At 43.7% G+C, this 14,305-nt stretch overlaps 2 protein-coding genes across 5 annotated transcripts in view; one reads left to right on the forward strand and one right to left on the reverse strand.

Moving 5' to 3' along the window:
- LOC135234134 (cytosolic sulfotransferase 3-like) lies at positions 1 to 9,988 on the forward strand. Of its 2 annotated transcripts, none has more exons than XM_064298382.1 (9): positions 1 to 292; positions 2,260 to 2,353; positions 2,905 to 3,043; positions 3,205 to 3,333; positions 4,400 to 4,500; positions 6,119 to 6,245; positions 6,764 to 6,861; positions 8,204 to 8,378; positions 8,471 to 9,988. In XM_064298382.1, exons 2-9 carry the CDS (start codon positions 2,330 to 2,332, stop codon positions 8,581 to 8,583), a joined length of 906 nt encoding a protein of 301 aa, XP_064154452.1. In that variant the 5' UTR covers positions 1 to 292; positions 2,260 to 2,329; the 3' UTR covers positions 8,584 to 9,988. The 2 variants fall into 2 exon arrangements, with proteins under 2 accessions (XP_064154452.1, XP_064154451.1); XM_064298381.1 differs by having other exon boundaries at positions 1 to 244.
- Positions 8,877 to 14,305, reverse strand: part of LOC135234130 (proline-rich transmembrane protein 3) — a 20,074-nt gene continuing 14,645 nt past the window's right edge. For all 3 annotated transcript variants that reach the window (XM_064298375.1, XM_064298377.1, XM_064298376.1), the window contains exon 4: positions 8,877 to 13,779. In XM_064298375.1, the coding sequence (XP_064154445.1) occupies positions 11,759 to 13,779 (2,021 nt within the window). In that variant the 3' untranslated portion in view covers positions 8,877 to 11,758. The remainder of the gene's footprint in view (positions 13,780 to 14,305) is intronic.

Here is a 14,305-nt window from a genome sequence, read left to right on the forward strand (position 1 = left end):
GTTAGAAAAAAGACTGTGACAGCAGAGAGATAGGAAGTGGAAGTGGAGTACAGGAGGGGTGGACCCTGCACAATATTTCTGAGATTTTGATGTCAAGAGAGAGGAAGAGGGAGGGTGCATTATACTTGTGTAACCAGAGACAGAGAGGAGAAGAGGGAAAGGCCAGTGGGAAAGAAGACGAGCGAGAGGGAGAAACAAGAACAGATTAAACAGAGAAACAGCGGAAATCTGACACAGAAGGAGGGTAAGACAGAAAATAGGAGCAAATCTGCATTTACTGGACAGGGGAAGAGTAAGTCAGCATTTGCAAATACTACTATGCTAAGGTGTAAAGATTACTTTTAAAAAGTTATGCTGGCTGCCTACAAACATGCAAACATGGCTAAAAACAAGTGTTTCATTTTTTTTCACTGACATCACAAAAGGCTAGAATGGTGAGTTTAAGAGGTTGCAGAAAAAATAGCTTATACTGGAAAACTATGGATTGCAAGAGTGCTGGTGAATGTGTGAGTAGAAGGGATGGTGGTTGTGCTGGTCCTCCTTCTGAAAACCTGAAAGATTTGGCACGGGCGCACACTTTTGTAAACTTAATCCACATCGCAGGAAATGTGCTCCTAACAGGAGAAAGGAGGGAACTGGAGGGAAAAGCTGTTTTTTTTGTTTTTTTTACATTGAATTCCACTTTGGATGCCAATTATTCACTGAGGAAAGCTGTTTCTACCACTTTCTCAGTCATTATTTTCAGTCATTGTTACAATTAGTGACTGAGCTAGCATGCACCGCAGACAGGGTCCATGTCCCTGTGGTGTATCAAAACCTTTACACTCTCTTTAATTAAACACAGAAATGTATAGGGATGGGATGGATCCACAAGATACTATTGATTAGGTTGTTAGGTATAAGATGACCTGTGAGTGTATGCAGAATGGATCTGCTCATTGTTTTCACTGTTACATTTAGTGTGTGTTCAACTGGATGCATTGTTTGTGAAAACCAGACACATGTATTGCATGTCATTGCATGTTACTTTATTTCAGTCAAGACAACTCGCGTGTTTAAATATTTGCATGAATATGTAATACATTTTTGAACTCATTAGGGGGATCCAAGAATCTGTGTGGATATTAGAATGGTCTGGGGCTGATGTAAGGGGGGCATATTTTATGGCCGCATTCCCAGCTGGGTTGAGTTAACTTTGAAGTTCCAAGAAAACCAGTTTAGGAATTTTTCTAGGACACTAAGGAATACCCTATTCTTTTCAATAAGTGCTACAGGACATGTGATGCCAACATTGTGCCAGGACCTCAATTTAACATCTCAAGCAAAAGACAGGAACTGGTCCGGCACAGTGGCCCCATCACTGTCCTGGGGCACTGGGGTTTGCTTAGTTCAGAGTGAAAACCAATCCTCATTGGCCCATAATCACTGCTTTCAGCAGCAGCTTAAGTTTCCCCAGGTTTCCCATACCAATAGCCTGCTAACCAGGCCCCCACCTGCTTAGAGCCATCCATAGCATTGTGTGGCCTGTTTGCTGGGTGCTGAGCATTCAGGTTGTACAGCCTGGCACACAGTTACATTCTGCATTCTGCAAAGTCACTCATGATGGTCATGGTGCCAGGTACAGTGTGCGTAACTGTTGGCAGGTTTGCATAGTGATTACAGAGGGGTGACATGATTTAGCTACAGTTCACATTGCACAGAATAACATGTTTTACAAAAAAAATTTAATATGCTGTCTCTAAGGAGTCTTTCTGTCTCCAATCCATGAGAAAGCAGGGAATCAGGGATACCATTAGTGTTCCTAGTTGAATTTATTCATCCTGCATTAGGGTTAAATTACCTTTGAGCACAAAAGTGAGTTTACATGATTGAGTTCTTTGCCACATTCTGCACTTTGTACAATCACTCTGATAACGGAACCAGGCAGTTTCATATCTGCTAGCGGGCTTGCAGACAGATCACAGAATTTTGGAGGGAATATATGGCATACATACAGCTTGGCCAGTGTCCCCCTATAATTTCCTGTGATTTGACTTAATTTGTCTGCAGCGTTATACAATGGGGACTGCTGACTATAAGGATTAATGTTGATTATAATGCGCCTCCTGTGCCTACTTTGTGATGAGACATTTTTGCATTCCTGAGGCTGCTGGTTGCTACTTTTGTAACTTGTTATGTGCTCCTTTGAATTTCCATTGTGTCATTGATGTATTTGCACAACCTTGGTGTGTTTAATGTAACATTTATATTATCCCTCAGGTACTGTGTAGTTTAGCCTGAGCCAGGAGCAGACCAATCTCTTCAGCACATTTCCTGCCTAAACATCAGCATGGCTGACTCAGACCAAAAAGAAGTAGGTCTTTTATTATTTAATGTTTCTCCATGAGAATCCTTTGTCACTAAATGGAGTGAAAGAGGTACATACTTACTCCGTGGTATTGTAATGACTAACCTGCTGTGCCTGAGACCATAAAGAGCACATTAAACGCAATAGTGTTTGGATGTGGCCATTAAAAAAAAACAAGGGTTACTTACACCGAGTTACAGATAAAAGGTGCTGTATAATTTTGAGTGTATTTTAATGTGGTTTGGCAAGATTCATCATTAAATCAGGGCTTTTCAACATTTTATGATCCATGGACTCCAACCTAGGCTGGAAGCCATCCAGGGGACAGTTGATAGCTGAGATTGCGATTGCGGACTGGGGGTGGGGGTTAAAAACCCTGCCATTATAGTTTTGATGGAACATTTATCATTGTGTAATGCAGAGAGGAAAATTAATGTCCTTTAGCGCAATTTCTCAGTGTTATGAGGTAGTGTTTGTATACGTGTGGCACATTTGGCTGCTGTGTTTTTTTTTGTTTTTTAAAAATTGTTTCTGTTTTCAATTTTGGCTTCTCTCAGACTAAACTGTCCCCTCGTCCAGAGTTAATTGATTTCCATGGTGTGTCAATGACTCATTACTTCACTGACAACTGGGACAATGTGCAGAACTTCCAGGCAAAACCTGATGATATTCTCATTGCAACATATCCCAAAGCAGGTACAGTATGCCCATCAGTTCATATTTCTTGTTTGCATACCTGTCTCTCTTATAAATTGAAATGTGTTATTCCGTTATCTGCATGTATTAATGGCCATGTCTGTGGTTTCGATGTATTTCATAACCATTCTGATGTTTATGTATTTGTTACCCGCTCTCAGGTACAACCTGGGTGTCCCACATGTTGGACCTTCTGTATTTTGGGAAGACCTCCCCAGAGCGTGCAGCCTCACTGCCCATCTATGACAGAGTCCCATTCCTGGAGATTTGCGTCCCATCTATTCCCACAGGTCACAGAGCCACTCATGATTGGAACTGACCAATTAGAAATTCCAGCCAAACAAAAATATTTATACTGAAGCTACAGTGTGGCTCTATCTAGTTAGATCATTGTGAACACAACTTTCTGAAAGGTTGCTCTGGCTGAACTTTTCTTTGTTTAAGAACACCTGTCTTTGTCCTCTCTATATCTTCACATAGTTATCAGGAACAAGACAATATGTAAATTTGCACTGGCTTGGTAGGTAGCAAGGGCATTTTAGTCCATCTAATATAATAGATATGTAGTGTAGGGGAAGCGAGGATTATGTGAAATATGTTTGATTTTTCGAACCCAGCAAAACCATTAACACCCTTGTTTGACGTCCGGCACTTTAAATAAAAACACCTCACTCAACCAACATGTAAAATATATTTATTTGATTTATTTTGGTAATTATTATCAAAGATATCAATTGAATTTCCAAATTTGTTGATAGGAAAAGCAAACTGTTTGATCAACCTTTTAAAAATTTAACTCTCAACCAGATGAAAATAATAAAGTTACAACAAATATTCACGTCTAATCTAAAGACAAGGTTCAACGACCTTAAAACAATTAACAATTAAGGTTGCAGGCATGGGCAGTAATCCAAGATATGCCAAGACCAAAATTCAAAAACCAAAAGACAGCAGAATATTCAAAAAAAGACCAGAGATGAAATGTAGAACACCAGACCTAGATGCAGGACACCGGCTCATTTATGACAAGGACCGGCCTATCTAAAAGCGGACCATGTATTTATTGATTGAAGTGAACTTACATTGTTGAAAGCACCAAACTCTGCAGGAGGTGGAACTCCTAGATTAGGGTATCAGTGGACTTTACGTTGCCCAAATTACTCTTGCTTTGATGTTTATGGAGGGGAGGGGAGACCGCATTCTTAGAAACAATATGATTGTGTATCGAATTTATTGTTTCTCTCTCTAAGGCCATAATCTATACATTAGATATCTGACAGTAGGTAGGAAAAAATATAGATGTGTGACACAATATAATTTTTTATTAAGAGCTGTACTCTACCTCTCCATATACAGGTGTAGAATTGATTGGAAAGATGACTACATCCCCTCGCCTCATTAAAACCCACTTTCCAGTTCAGTTTGTGCCTAAATCCTTTTGGGAACAAAAGTGTAGGGTAAGTGTGGACTACTTCTCTTGCTTCATCATTTCTCAATGTATATATATTACAGAATTCCAGAGCTTCTCTCATCTATCCTCTACTTCCCTGTCAGGAATACAATGCTGTTCTACATATATACAGGTGACAAATTAAAGGAAAAACCTGAATAAATAGAGACGAGAAACATTATGAATGCAGGTGCTTCCATACAGGTGTAGTGCATGATACAATTAAGCAATTAACATCCTATCAGGTTCTGTGGCATGTATAAAAATGCTGAGCAGGCCCAATTGACCTCGATTTTGGATCAAAATGGCATCAAAATGGCAAGAGGAAAAGAACTAAGTGCCTTTGAAAGGTCCATTATTAGGGTCCATCTTTAGGGCACAGATGGCAGGAGCTTCAGTCACAAAGGCTGTTCAATTGGCTAGCGTTTCAATAGGACCAGTTATTAAAGTGACATCTGCATTTAGATCTCAGGGAAAGATATCAGTAAATAGGGTCGAAAATTGTGGTCGAGAGCACATTTGATGATCGTGATGATCGTGCATTAGTGTGATATGTAAGGAAAGACAGAAGAGCAAATTTTCCTCAGGTGACTGAAATTGTCAATGTAGGACATGATCAGACTGTCATCAAGAACAGACTGTTAACAACGCATTACAAAGACGAAAGCACATTTGAAAGTTCATTCACACAAAAACCATGGGCACTGGTCTACAGAGATGTGGGGAAAAAGTGATATGGTCAGATGGGCCATCCTTCACCATATTCTCGACTGGGCGAGTGCATGTGTAGTGTACAGCAAGAGAATGGTACAGCCCTGAATGATTGGCCCCTACAAGGAAGGGATCCAGTGGCTCTGTTATGCTATGGGGAGCATTTTCCTGGCATGGTTTGGGTCCACTTGTCCCCTTAGAGGTGAAGGGTCACTGCAAATCAATACAAATGTATTCTGAGTTATCATCTTTATCTTTATATCATTTATATCCTGACGGAAGTGGTCTCGTCCAGGATGACAATGCCCCCATCCACAGGGCACAAGGGGTCACTGAAAGGTTTGATGAGTATGAAAATAATATGAATCTTTGGCTATGGCCTTTGCAGTCACCAGATTCCCAACCCAATAGAATACCTATGGGATATTTTGGACCTCTTTGCCACCATTATCAAAACACCAAATGAGGGAAGCTTTTTGGGAAGGATGGTGTTCCATCTCTCTCATAGAGTTCCAGAGACTTGTACAATCTATGCCACGGTGCATTGAAGCTGTTCTGCTGGCTTGTGGTGGCCCAACTCCTTACTAAGACACTTTATGTTGGGTTTTCCTTCAATTTGTCACCCATCTGTACATACAGGTAAATACTGCAGTGTCTTGCAACTGATCAGTAATAATGTTGCCATATGCACTTTGCAAATAAATGTTTGATGTTTTGTGTTTGTACCTGATCTCGGTTGATTGCCTTTCTAGTCTGTAACTCTCCCCATCTCTAACGTGTCCTGGCATGAATTTGTGTTTTTAACTCTTTCAGTCTTTGATGAACTATGGGGTCTATAATCTTCTGTTCGCAGTTGAAAAACCAGTGCTTGTTTGTAACATTCGCTCTAATTGCTTAATCCCCACTCTTTGCAGGTTTTCTATGTAGCCCGCAATGCCAAGGACAATGTTGTGTCCTACTTTCACTTTGACCGTATGAATTCTGTACAGCCAGAATCTGGAGACTGGCCTAGTTACCTGCAGAGATTCCAGTCGGGAAAAAGTGAGTGTGGGAAAGAGTTCTTTTTTTGGTAGCATGAAGGATATATTTCACAGACCATAAGAGTATAGTGGCTTGAAAATTGTCTGAACATTACACGCAGAAGGATTTTTTATGTATATCCAATCATGTGAATCCAATCATTTATCTTTATCACTGGTTTAGTTTATACAGTAATTGTTATTTAACATATATATTTGGATATTGAAAATAGTTTTTCTTTAAAAAAAAAAGTTTCCACCTTCTTTTTTTCTCCCCAAATTTAAATCTTAATTGGATTACTGTTGTTACACCAACACCAAGCTGAACAACATGCACTGCTCCAATGCTCTTCTCTGCAAGCCAATGATAATTTTATACCCTTCAGGCCACATATTGCCGTAGGATAGCTAGTGCTGACTGAATGAGAGGCATCTCTCTCTTGATGGCACCTGTGGGTTCTTTAAGTTGTTTAGAGCAGCTGGAGTCAATGAAACAATGTGACACTGGTTAATGCTGAACTCCCCTCTTTGTTTTCCTAGTGGCATTTGGCTCCTGGTATGACCATGTGAAAGGGTGGTGGGAGAAAAAGCAATCTTACCCCAATCTCCTCTATCTACACTACGAAGATCTAGCAGAGGTAAGAATTGTAGAAGTGAAGGTTAAGCTGGGCATAAGTCCTAGATATAGCAGTTAAGGGATCTTGCTGTGGAACAATAATCAAACTCTGTGCCTTGAACAACACTATGAACAACCTTAACATCGATCCTGAAATAAAGAAAAATCTTACAAAGCCGTGCAGTATTGAATACTGAAGAAATGGGCTTGACTTCTTTTGTGACATGTAGGTCACTCTTCCCAGTACAGCAAGGTCACTACTGGTCACTGCTCACTCAAGCCTCTCCTGAAACAATTTCTTTGCTGAAGCACTATTCCATTCATCCATCTTTTCATTATCAGAAGTTAAGCTTCAAGTGAAGTGTGGATTCATTTTGCAGTAACTGTGTACCACCCCTTCACCATTTTATCTGTCGCCAATAGGGGGCAGACAATTCACCAACTGAAAATCAAGGGAGAAATTGTTTGCTTGGGGTTAAAACATCTTTCCTTTCATGAGTTTTCTTTGGCTGATCAGGGTTACGATATGTTGTGATTTTATGGACAACGTCTCAACATTTTTAAGCATTGTCTGTTTAACTGATATTATTTGTCACATTTATGTGCAAATTATAATGTGCCTTCATCTGTTTTACATATCCAGGAAAACTGTCCTCTATGGAAGGCATTTTTCCATAGTTAGTCTATTTTAACCCAAAAAGCGGGTTTTGTAAACTGGAGGAAGCATGTTCGAACATGCAGCTATCGTAAGCTGAAGATTGTAAAATACTGTTGAGGAACACAGTTAACTTATGTATATTAGTTTCCTCAGTTTTGACTTATGAATTGTCCCATACATTTTTAATGTACAATGGCTGGCATGTGTGCTTTTGCCATGTGAGCAACTGTGCATAACTGCCTTTAACTGAGTGATAATATTGACCTGCGCTGACAAGTCTTTCCCTAAGTAATACACAATGGTGAAAACCCGTGCTGTTTTATTGAACAGTTTCCCATGCCTGAAGTCACAGGGTCACAAACCTATATGGGCCCTAAGCACAAGGTATATACAGATTTAAATTTCCTGTGACATTTTCCAAAATTCTCTTATATGCTCGAGAATGAGCACTGAGACACTGAAGACGGCCTAGGCTGAAACGTTTGGCTTTAATGTTCAGAAATAAAAGGCTGAAAAGGATCGATGTTGCCCAGATGCTTATGATTTAATCCTTTTCTGTTTTGAGTGCGGGCTCCAATTTTTCTATTTTTGTAATTACTTTGAGAAGCCGACACATCATATAGTTGAATTTATTTAATTTGTGTATTGATGACGGATTGGTCATTTTCATATACAGACTTGAAATTTAAAAAAAGTGTTTCTGAAGGATATTGACCGGGAGTTGGACCGCGTGTGCTCATTCCTGGGTGTGCGCCCGACTGAGGAGGAGAGACGTCAGGTCATAGGAGGAGTGGGATTTGATGCCATGAAGAAGAACAGCATGGCTAACTACTCGACTTTCGAAGCCATGGACTTCAAAATCTCTCCATTCATGCGGAAAGGTTGGTGTGGACAGTTGTATGGAGAGTGAAGTTTGATGTCATCTTCCCTCCATATTCATCTTTTACCCATGTCTCCCTCCCTCTTCCTTCAGGGAAAGTTGGCGATTGGAAGAATCATTTCACTGTGTATCAGAATGAAATGTTTGACAAAGAGTACCAGGAGAAAATGAGGAACACCACACTTCGTTTCCGGACAGAGATTTAGGCTGGTGTCCATCACCTAGTAAATAAGCTTGGATCTGGTCCAGGTGATGTTATACACAAACTCAAGGGTCAGCTGCAAATATAATTCACAAATACCCATTCATAAGAAGATCTGTAGTATGATTTGTGTCATTTACCTACTTTTAAACAATGTTCACACAAATCCTTATGCTGCACAATACTTGTATTTCTTTATTTTTTCTATATTTCAGCAAAAATACCTTTACAAAATTTGCTTTATTTACACTTACAATGATTTGCAAATGCACTCAAGGGACAAATTCAAGAGTTACATTTTAAGATTCCACAAATTTATTTCAAGTTAGATATTTACAATAATTCAGCTGGAAAAAATGAATGACCGAAGGCTCTGTACCATGGAATAAGACTTCAGGTTTAAATGTTCACAGAGTATAGAAGAAGACACGTCACAGCACTGCACGTGCACGGTGGTCTGGACAGAAAGTACGGCATGGTAACAATCTTTATAGCTAACGATTACTGATGGAAGACCAACCCCTGCTGCCACAGTAACAGAACAGCATGTCTCACTGAACCATGTTAACCAGTAAAGGACAAACGCCAATGGCTCATGTTCACAGCACTATACATCCTGGCACTTCACATCAAAGGGTAAGGTCACACAAGCTCCATCACAAGAGGAATAGCTGAGCACCTTGTCACTATGGGAAAAAAAGTTTTTTTCAGTCAGTTCCAACAGGGCGGCTGTGGCTTGTATGCACTAATAGAAACAAGTCTGAGTCTGCTATAGAACACGAGCAATGAGCATGTCTGATTACACCAAGACAAATATGTACAAGTCCCTGTATCCCTGGTATCATTCACACTTCACTTAGTGTAGGTGAGTAGGTGCAAGATTTACACATCTTTCTTGAAAGGCATTGAAGATGGGCCATCCGTCAATATTTCCACACTCCTCCCACAACTAACCACGGAAACATGAAAGACAGGGGGTAGGAGTGGCTCTTGATTGTCATTCACAGTACCTTTTTTGTCCATTTTAGAGCATATCAATACTTACAGGTTTGTCAAAAATAACAGCATTTTAGATCATCTTATATTTTATTGCCTTTTTTTCTTTCACCATTAAAAATATTTACTTTGGGTTGTAGTGCATTGAAAGTATAATACTTACATTTGTCATAATTACCAATACATTATATGCAATTGTAATTGTCAGAATTACTCATCAAAATTGTTTTTCAGTTTTTCAACTGTTTAACAGTCGAACAAGAAATTAATTTATGTGCAATCTTATAGACACACAGCTGAGATTTCTTTCCATTGTTGATTTTCTTAGTACATCTCAACAAATGAATACCTTTTCTGTCATTAGCTGGTGGAATTTGTATACACTGCGATAAAGACAGATCTTGTTTCACAGCTTCCAGTTTTGAACGGGTCCACTTTTTTCCTTGTTTACCCCCTTCCAAATATTACGTTGCTAAATTGCTTATAGCTGTTATTATGCTAATAAACCATGCCTGTAAATGCAAAACACTAATTTTCTGAAAATTCAGAAAAACTGAGTATGTTATACCAAATATCTGTTGAACGTTTAAAGTAGTCTTTTTAAAGACTGTTTCATGATAGTGATTATTTTGTGTGGGAAACAAACACTTTCAGTCACTGCCTTTAATTTCTAATGTACTCTGACAAACATGATGATGTGTTGATGTTGTAGCACCTCCCTTGCCATGCTAACACAGTGAGGCTATGTCTACTTATAAGACAAGCCTCACTATCAAGTTTGATAGTTGTGCTAGCCTAGTGTTAATCTGGTCCATGTGTGTTCCCTCCCAGTGTTTCAGAGCCTATGAAGTGGGACCATAATATTCTCACTAAAAGGCAATGCAGTCCTGCTGTTTTGAGAAGGGTAATCTTGAGACCACAGAGCATACAAGTACTGAAAATGTGTGGCTTTGAATTCTAAGCATAAATTATAATGGCATCACCAATCACTTTTCATCTACAGAAATAGTTCAACTGCCAACAAAATGTGGCATCACATATGGCATACATTTTAAATGAATAGACATCACATTGAAAGGAAGTATTTGAACTCACAGTAAGCCTATCAATTCAAATACTGGCAGGACAAAAGTAATCAATGAATCAATGGGAAAATAAAACATACCCAAATCATGTATCCAAACAAGGATTACAAGGTCCTTCATACAGTATACAAATACATCTATCTGTGCATGTGCGTGTGCATGGTCTTGCGAGTGTGTGTGTGTGTGTGTGTGTGTGTGTGTGTGGTTATATGTGGTACCTCTTCTGTATGGGTTCTTTGCTTTCTTGCAAATAAATCTTCCCCAAGCATCAGGACGGAATGGGACGGAATAAAAGAAATATCTGCATAATATTCCACTTGCGTGTGTGAACGCACCGTACATGGTAAAGCTGCCAAGAATGCACAGTGCTATGTATCGCCTTGCACTGGGTCAGCTCTGTACAGGACCACAGAAGCAGCATATCAGGAGTACAGGTGAACACATCAATATCACATACTCGGGTTCAGAGTGCATTTCAGGCACTCAACTCTCACCCAAAATACAATGTAAATAATGCAGGCTACAGAAGGGACAAACACACTCCTCCTCTGCAAGGAACTTTACAAAATGGTCTCAGCTCCATCAAAGGGGCAGAAATATATATTAATGTCCTCTTGGATTAAGCACATAAAATCAGTTTGCAGTCCATTCCTGACTATTCAGAGGTTTCCTGTAGCCTGTGGGTCAGAGCTTTTGAGGGTCTGAATTCAGTCCATGGGATCTGTGTCCCTTGAGTGAGTGTGATGTGGTGAAGCTATGGCATGGGACCCAGATAAAGCATTAAGCCAACGGTGGGCTGTCTGTGCCTATTGACCACTGTCCATATAGACAAACTGCAGCTGGATGAATGGTCAGGTTTAAAGGGTGATAAATTAGCCCCATAGATATCCTGACCTCTTTTGTCTTTGTGCCATACTTTTATATACATTTTTCATACTTTTATATGATTTTATTAGATGTTCCATTATTGTATGTATTTTTGTTTTCTTCCTTTATGTAATAGTTTGTCTGAGTCCACATTTGTTTGTCAAATCCTGCCCTGACTGGCAAATTTGGATTGGATCAAATTATGACAGTGATGACATCAAATCTGAGGGTTCAAAGGTCAATGATGTCACTGCTGACGCTGGTAGAGTCCTCCTGATGGCTAACCTCCAGAAAGCTGCTTCCAGCTCCCTTTTCCACATCTGGAACTGGCGCTTCTGCCGTCACGAAAGGCTTGGTGTCTTCCCCGCCAGCGGTGAGCAGGGGGACTGGGGTCCTGGAGGGTCGGAGAGAGGAGGGGCAGGACACGGAGGAGGGAACGCTGCTGTTGCTGTCTGCAGCCAGCCTGGAGCCCAGGTGAGTGGGCGTGGGGGGTGCAGTGACTTGTCTGCTAGCCATGCTGCCCCCTAGTGGAGCATCTGCGTCTGTTCTGCCCGTGAGCCTCGGGGCCAGGCTGCCTGAGCTGTCCGACAAGTTGATCTGCGGATCGCTGCTGCGTCGGGGCCAGGAGGACAGGGGGAGGTGGCGCGGTCCCGGGGAGGGGGGGGAAGGCGAGGCCAGCGGCCTGAAGAGGCTGCCCCCCCTCAGCAAGTGTTCTCTGTGCAGGGCCTCGTCGATGCTGCGGCTCAGGTCGATGGGGGAGGGAGGCCGCAGGTCGAAGTCGTTGAGGGACAGCACGGACTCCTTCTCCAGGGCCCACTCCTTGGCGCGCTCCAGGCTGGAGCTGAGCGAACGCGTCGGGGGCCGGCCCAGGGACTGCAGCCTCAGCAGGGAGCCTGCGGAGCCGCCGCTGGCGCCGCCCTTCTGGTTGCGCCCGCGGTTGCTGTCCTTCACGCTGCGCGACAGAGCGGGCGGGTCGCGGTTCCGGATCAGGCTCTTGCTGATGTCGGCCCCCGGGCGCTCCTGGCCGGCCCAGTTGTTGGGCAGCTCCCCCGCCCCACCTCCCCCCACGCCGTTGCTCTCCGACTTCCGGCATGGCCGCCCCCGAAGGCTCTGCACGATCTTGGCCCAGCAGGTGTGTCTCTGCATGGAGGAGGAGGACGAGGAGGAGGAAGGCAGGTCCGTCCCCATCCGCCCCTCGGCCAGGCCCGGGTCGCCCCTGCGGCCCCTGGGCCTCCAGAACACCCAGGAGGCCAGCAGCAGCAGAGAGAAGGCCCAGGCCAGCTCCAGCAGCCGGGCCCAGAACTGCACCAGCCACCAGGTCCAGCTGAAGCGCCGCCAGTCCCCCAGCAGCCCGTACAGCCAGAGGGTGGCGTGCACGTGCAGCCCGCAGCACAAAGCGCCCAGACACGCGCACACCGCCAGCACCCGCCCCAGCACCCGCCCCGCCCGCTGAGCCTCCCTCCAGCCCTCGCCCCTGGGCGCGTGCTCCTCAGAGGCGGGGGGCGGCGGGGGCCGGCGCAGGCGGGGGAAGGCGTAGAAGAAGAAGCCCAGGCACAGGCCGAGGCCCCAGGAGAGCGAGAGCATCTGCAGCACCACCAGCACCGCCGGCGACAGCGCCGGGGACATGAGGTCGGCCGCCAGCAGCACCGTGCAGTGCAGCACCGCCAGCACGGCGACCAGGGGGAGGCGCTGCAGGCCGGGGGGCAGCAGCGTCAGGCCCGCCCCCCGCAGCGCCAGCAGTGCCAGGGCCGCCTGCGCCCACACGAGCAGGGCCAGCGGGAGGTTGTAGAGGGCGGCCACGCCGGGGTGCGGCAGCACCTCCCTGGAGCCGTAGGGGTCGATGAAGAAGTGGGCGGCCCGCAGCGCCCCCGCCAGCAGCAGCAGGGCGTTGGCCAGGCCCAGGCAGCCGCGGTGGGGGCAGCGCAGCCCCGGGGACAGCAGCAGCCCCAGCAGGGCCCCGGCCGCCAGCAGCAGGAACAGCCCCGCCGTGCCGTACACGTGCAGTTCCCAGGCGAAGGACAGCGTGCGGTGCAGGTCCCCCCACAGCAGCGCCGTGCCGTTAGGGCTGGCCGAGGCCACGCAGGGGGACGGTCCAGATGAGCAGGGCTCCCTGGGGCCGGAGGCCGGGCTGGAGGTGGGGCCAGAGGACGGGGGGTGTCCTACCGAGCCCGACACATTCCTCTTCACAGACCCCTCTCCAGAGCGGCCCCCAGTCTTCAGAGGGGGGCTGGGGCTCGGGGTGGGGGTTTCTTCTGTAAAGACAGGAAGATAGAAAGCTACTGATCCACAGCTCCACTGTCTACTAAACACCTCTCTTACAGACTTCTCAAATAAAAACTCATGGCAGGAAATGAAAAGTTAAACATTATCATATAATGAAGCAAATTACATACACACTCCATGCTACTGAATATAGTATTTAGGTTCACCGTTTTTGAAGAGGCCAAACTAAAGAGACCATGTGTTTTCTTTATTTATAATATCAAGAAGAACAGAGTCACAACAATCACACTTACCATATTGCAAATACTTATTGCCATTGTTGGGAAGTAAGAATTGAATGGGCTATATGTATGGGCTAGTTTTTTTATATTTCAGAATTATATTTTCACATTCTAAGAATAAATAAATAATGGTATACAACCCAGTAAAATAGAAAACAATCAAAACTTGCCTAAAATATATAATACATTCAACTATGAAATATATAAAATTTTAACATCAATTTTAAGAATAACATATTTCTAAACTCTAATTCACTCTTGCTCCTTTCACAAT

The sequence above is a fragment of the Anguilla rostrata genome, chromosome 11 (genome assembly GCF_018555375.3).
Source record: "Anguilla rostrata isolate EN2019 chromosome 11, ASM1855537v3, whole genome shotgun sequence".
Classification (NCBI taxonomy): Eukaryota; Metazoa; Chordata; class Actinopteri; order Anguilliformes; family Anguillidae; genus Anguilla; species Anguilla rostrata.

Coding starts and splice junctions, on each gene's coding strand:
- LOC135234134 (XM_064298382.1), top strand. CDS start 2,330: ATGGCTGACTCAGACCAAAAAGAA. Junction 4,501..6,118: donor TTTGGGAACAAAAGTGTAGG/GTAAGTGTGGAC, acceptor CACTCTTTGCAG/GTTTTCTATGTAGCCCGCAA. Junction 6,246..6,763: donor GAGATTCCAGTCGGGAAAAA/GTGAGTGTGGGA, acceptor TTGTTTTCCTAG/TGGCATTTGGCTCCTGGTAT.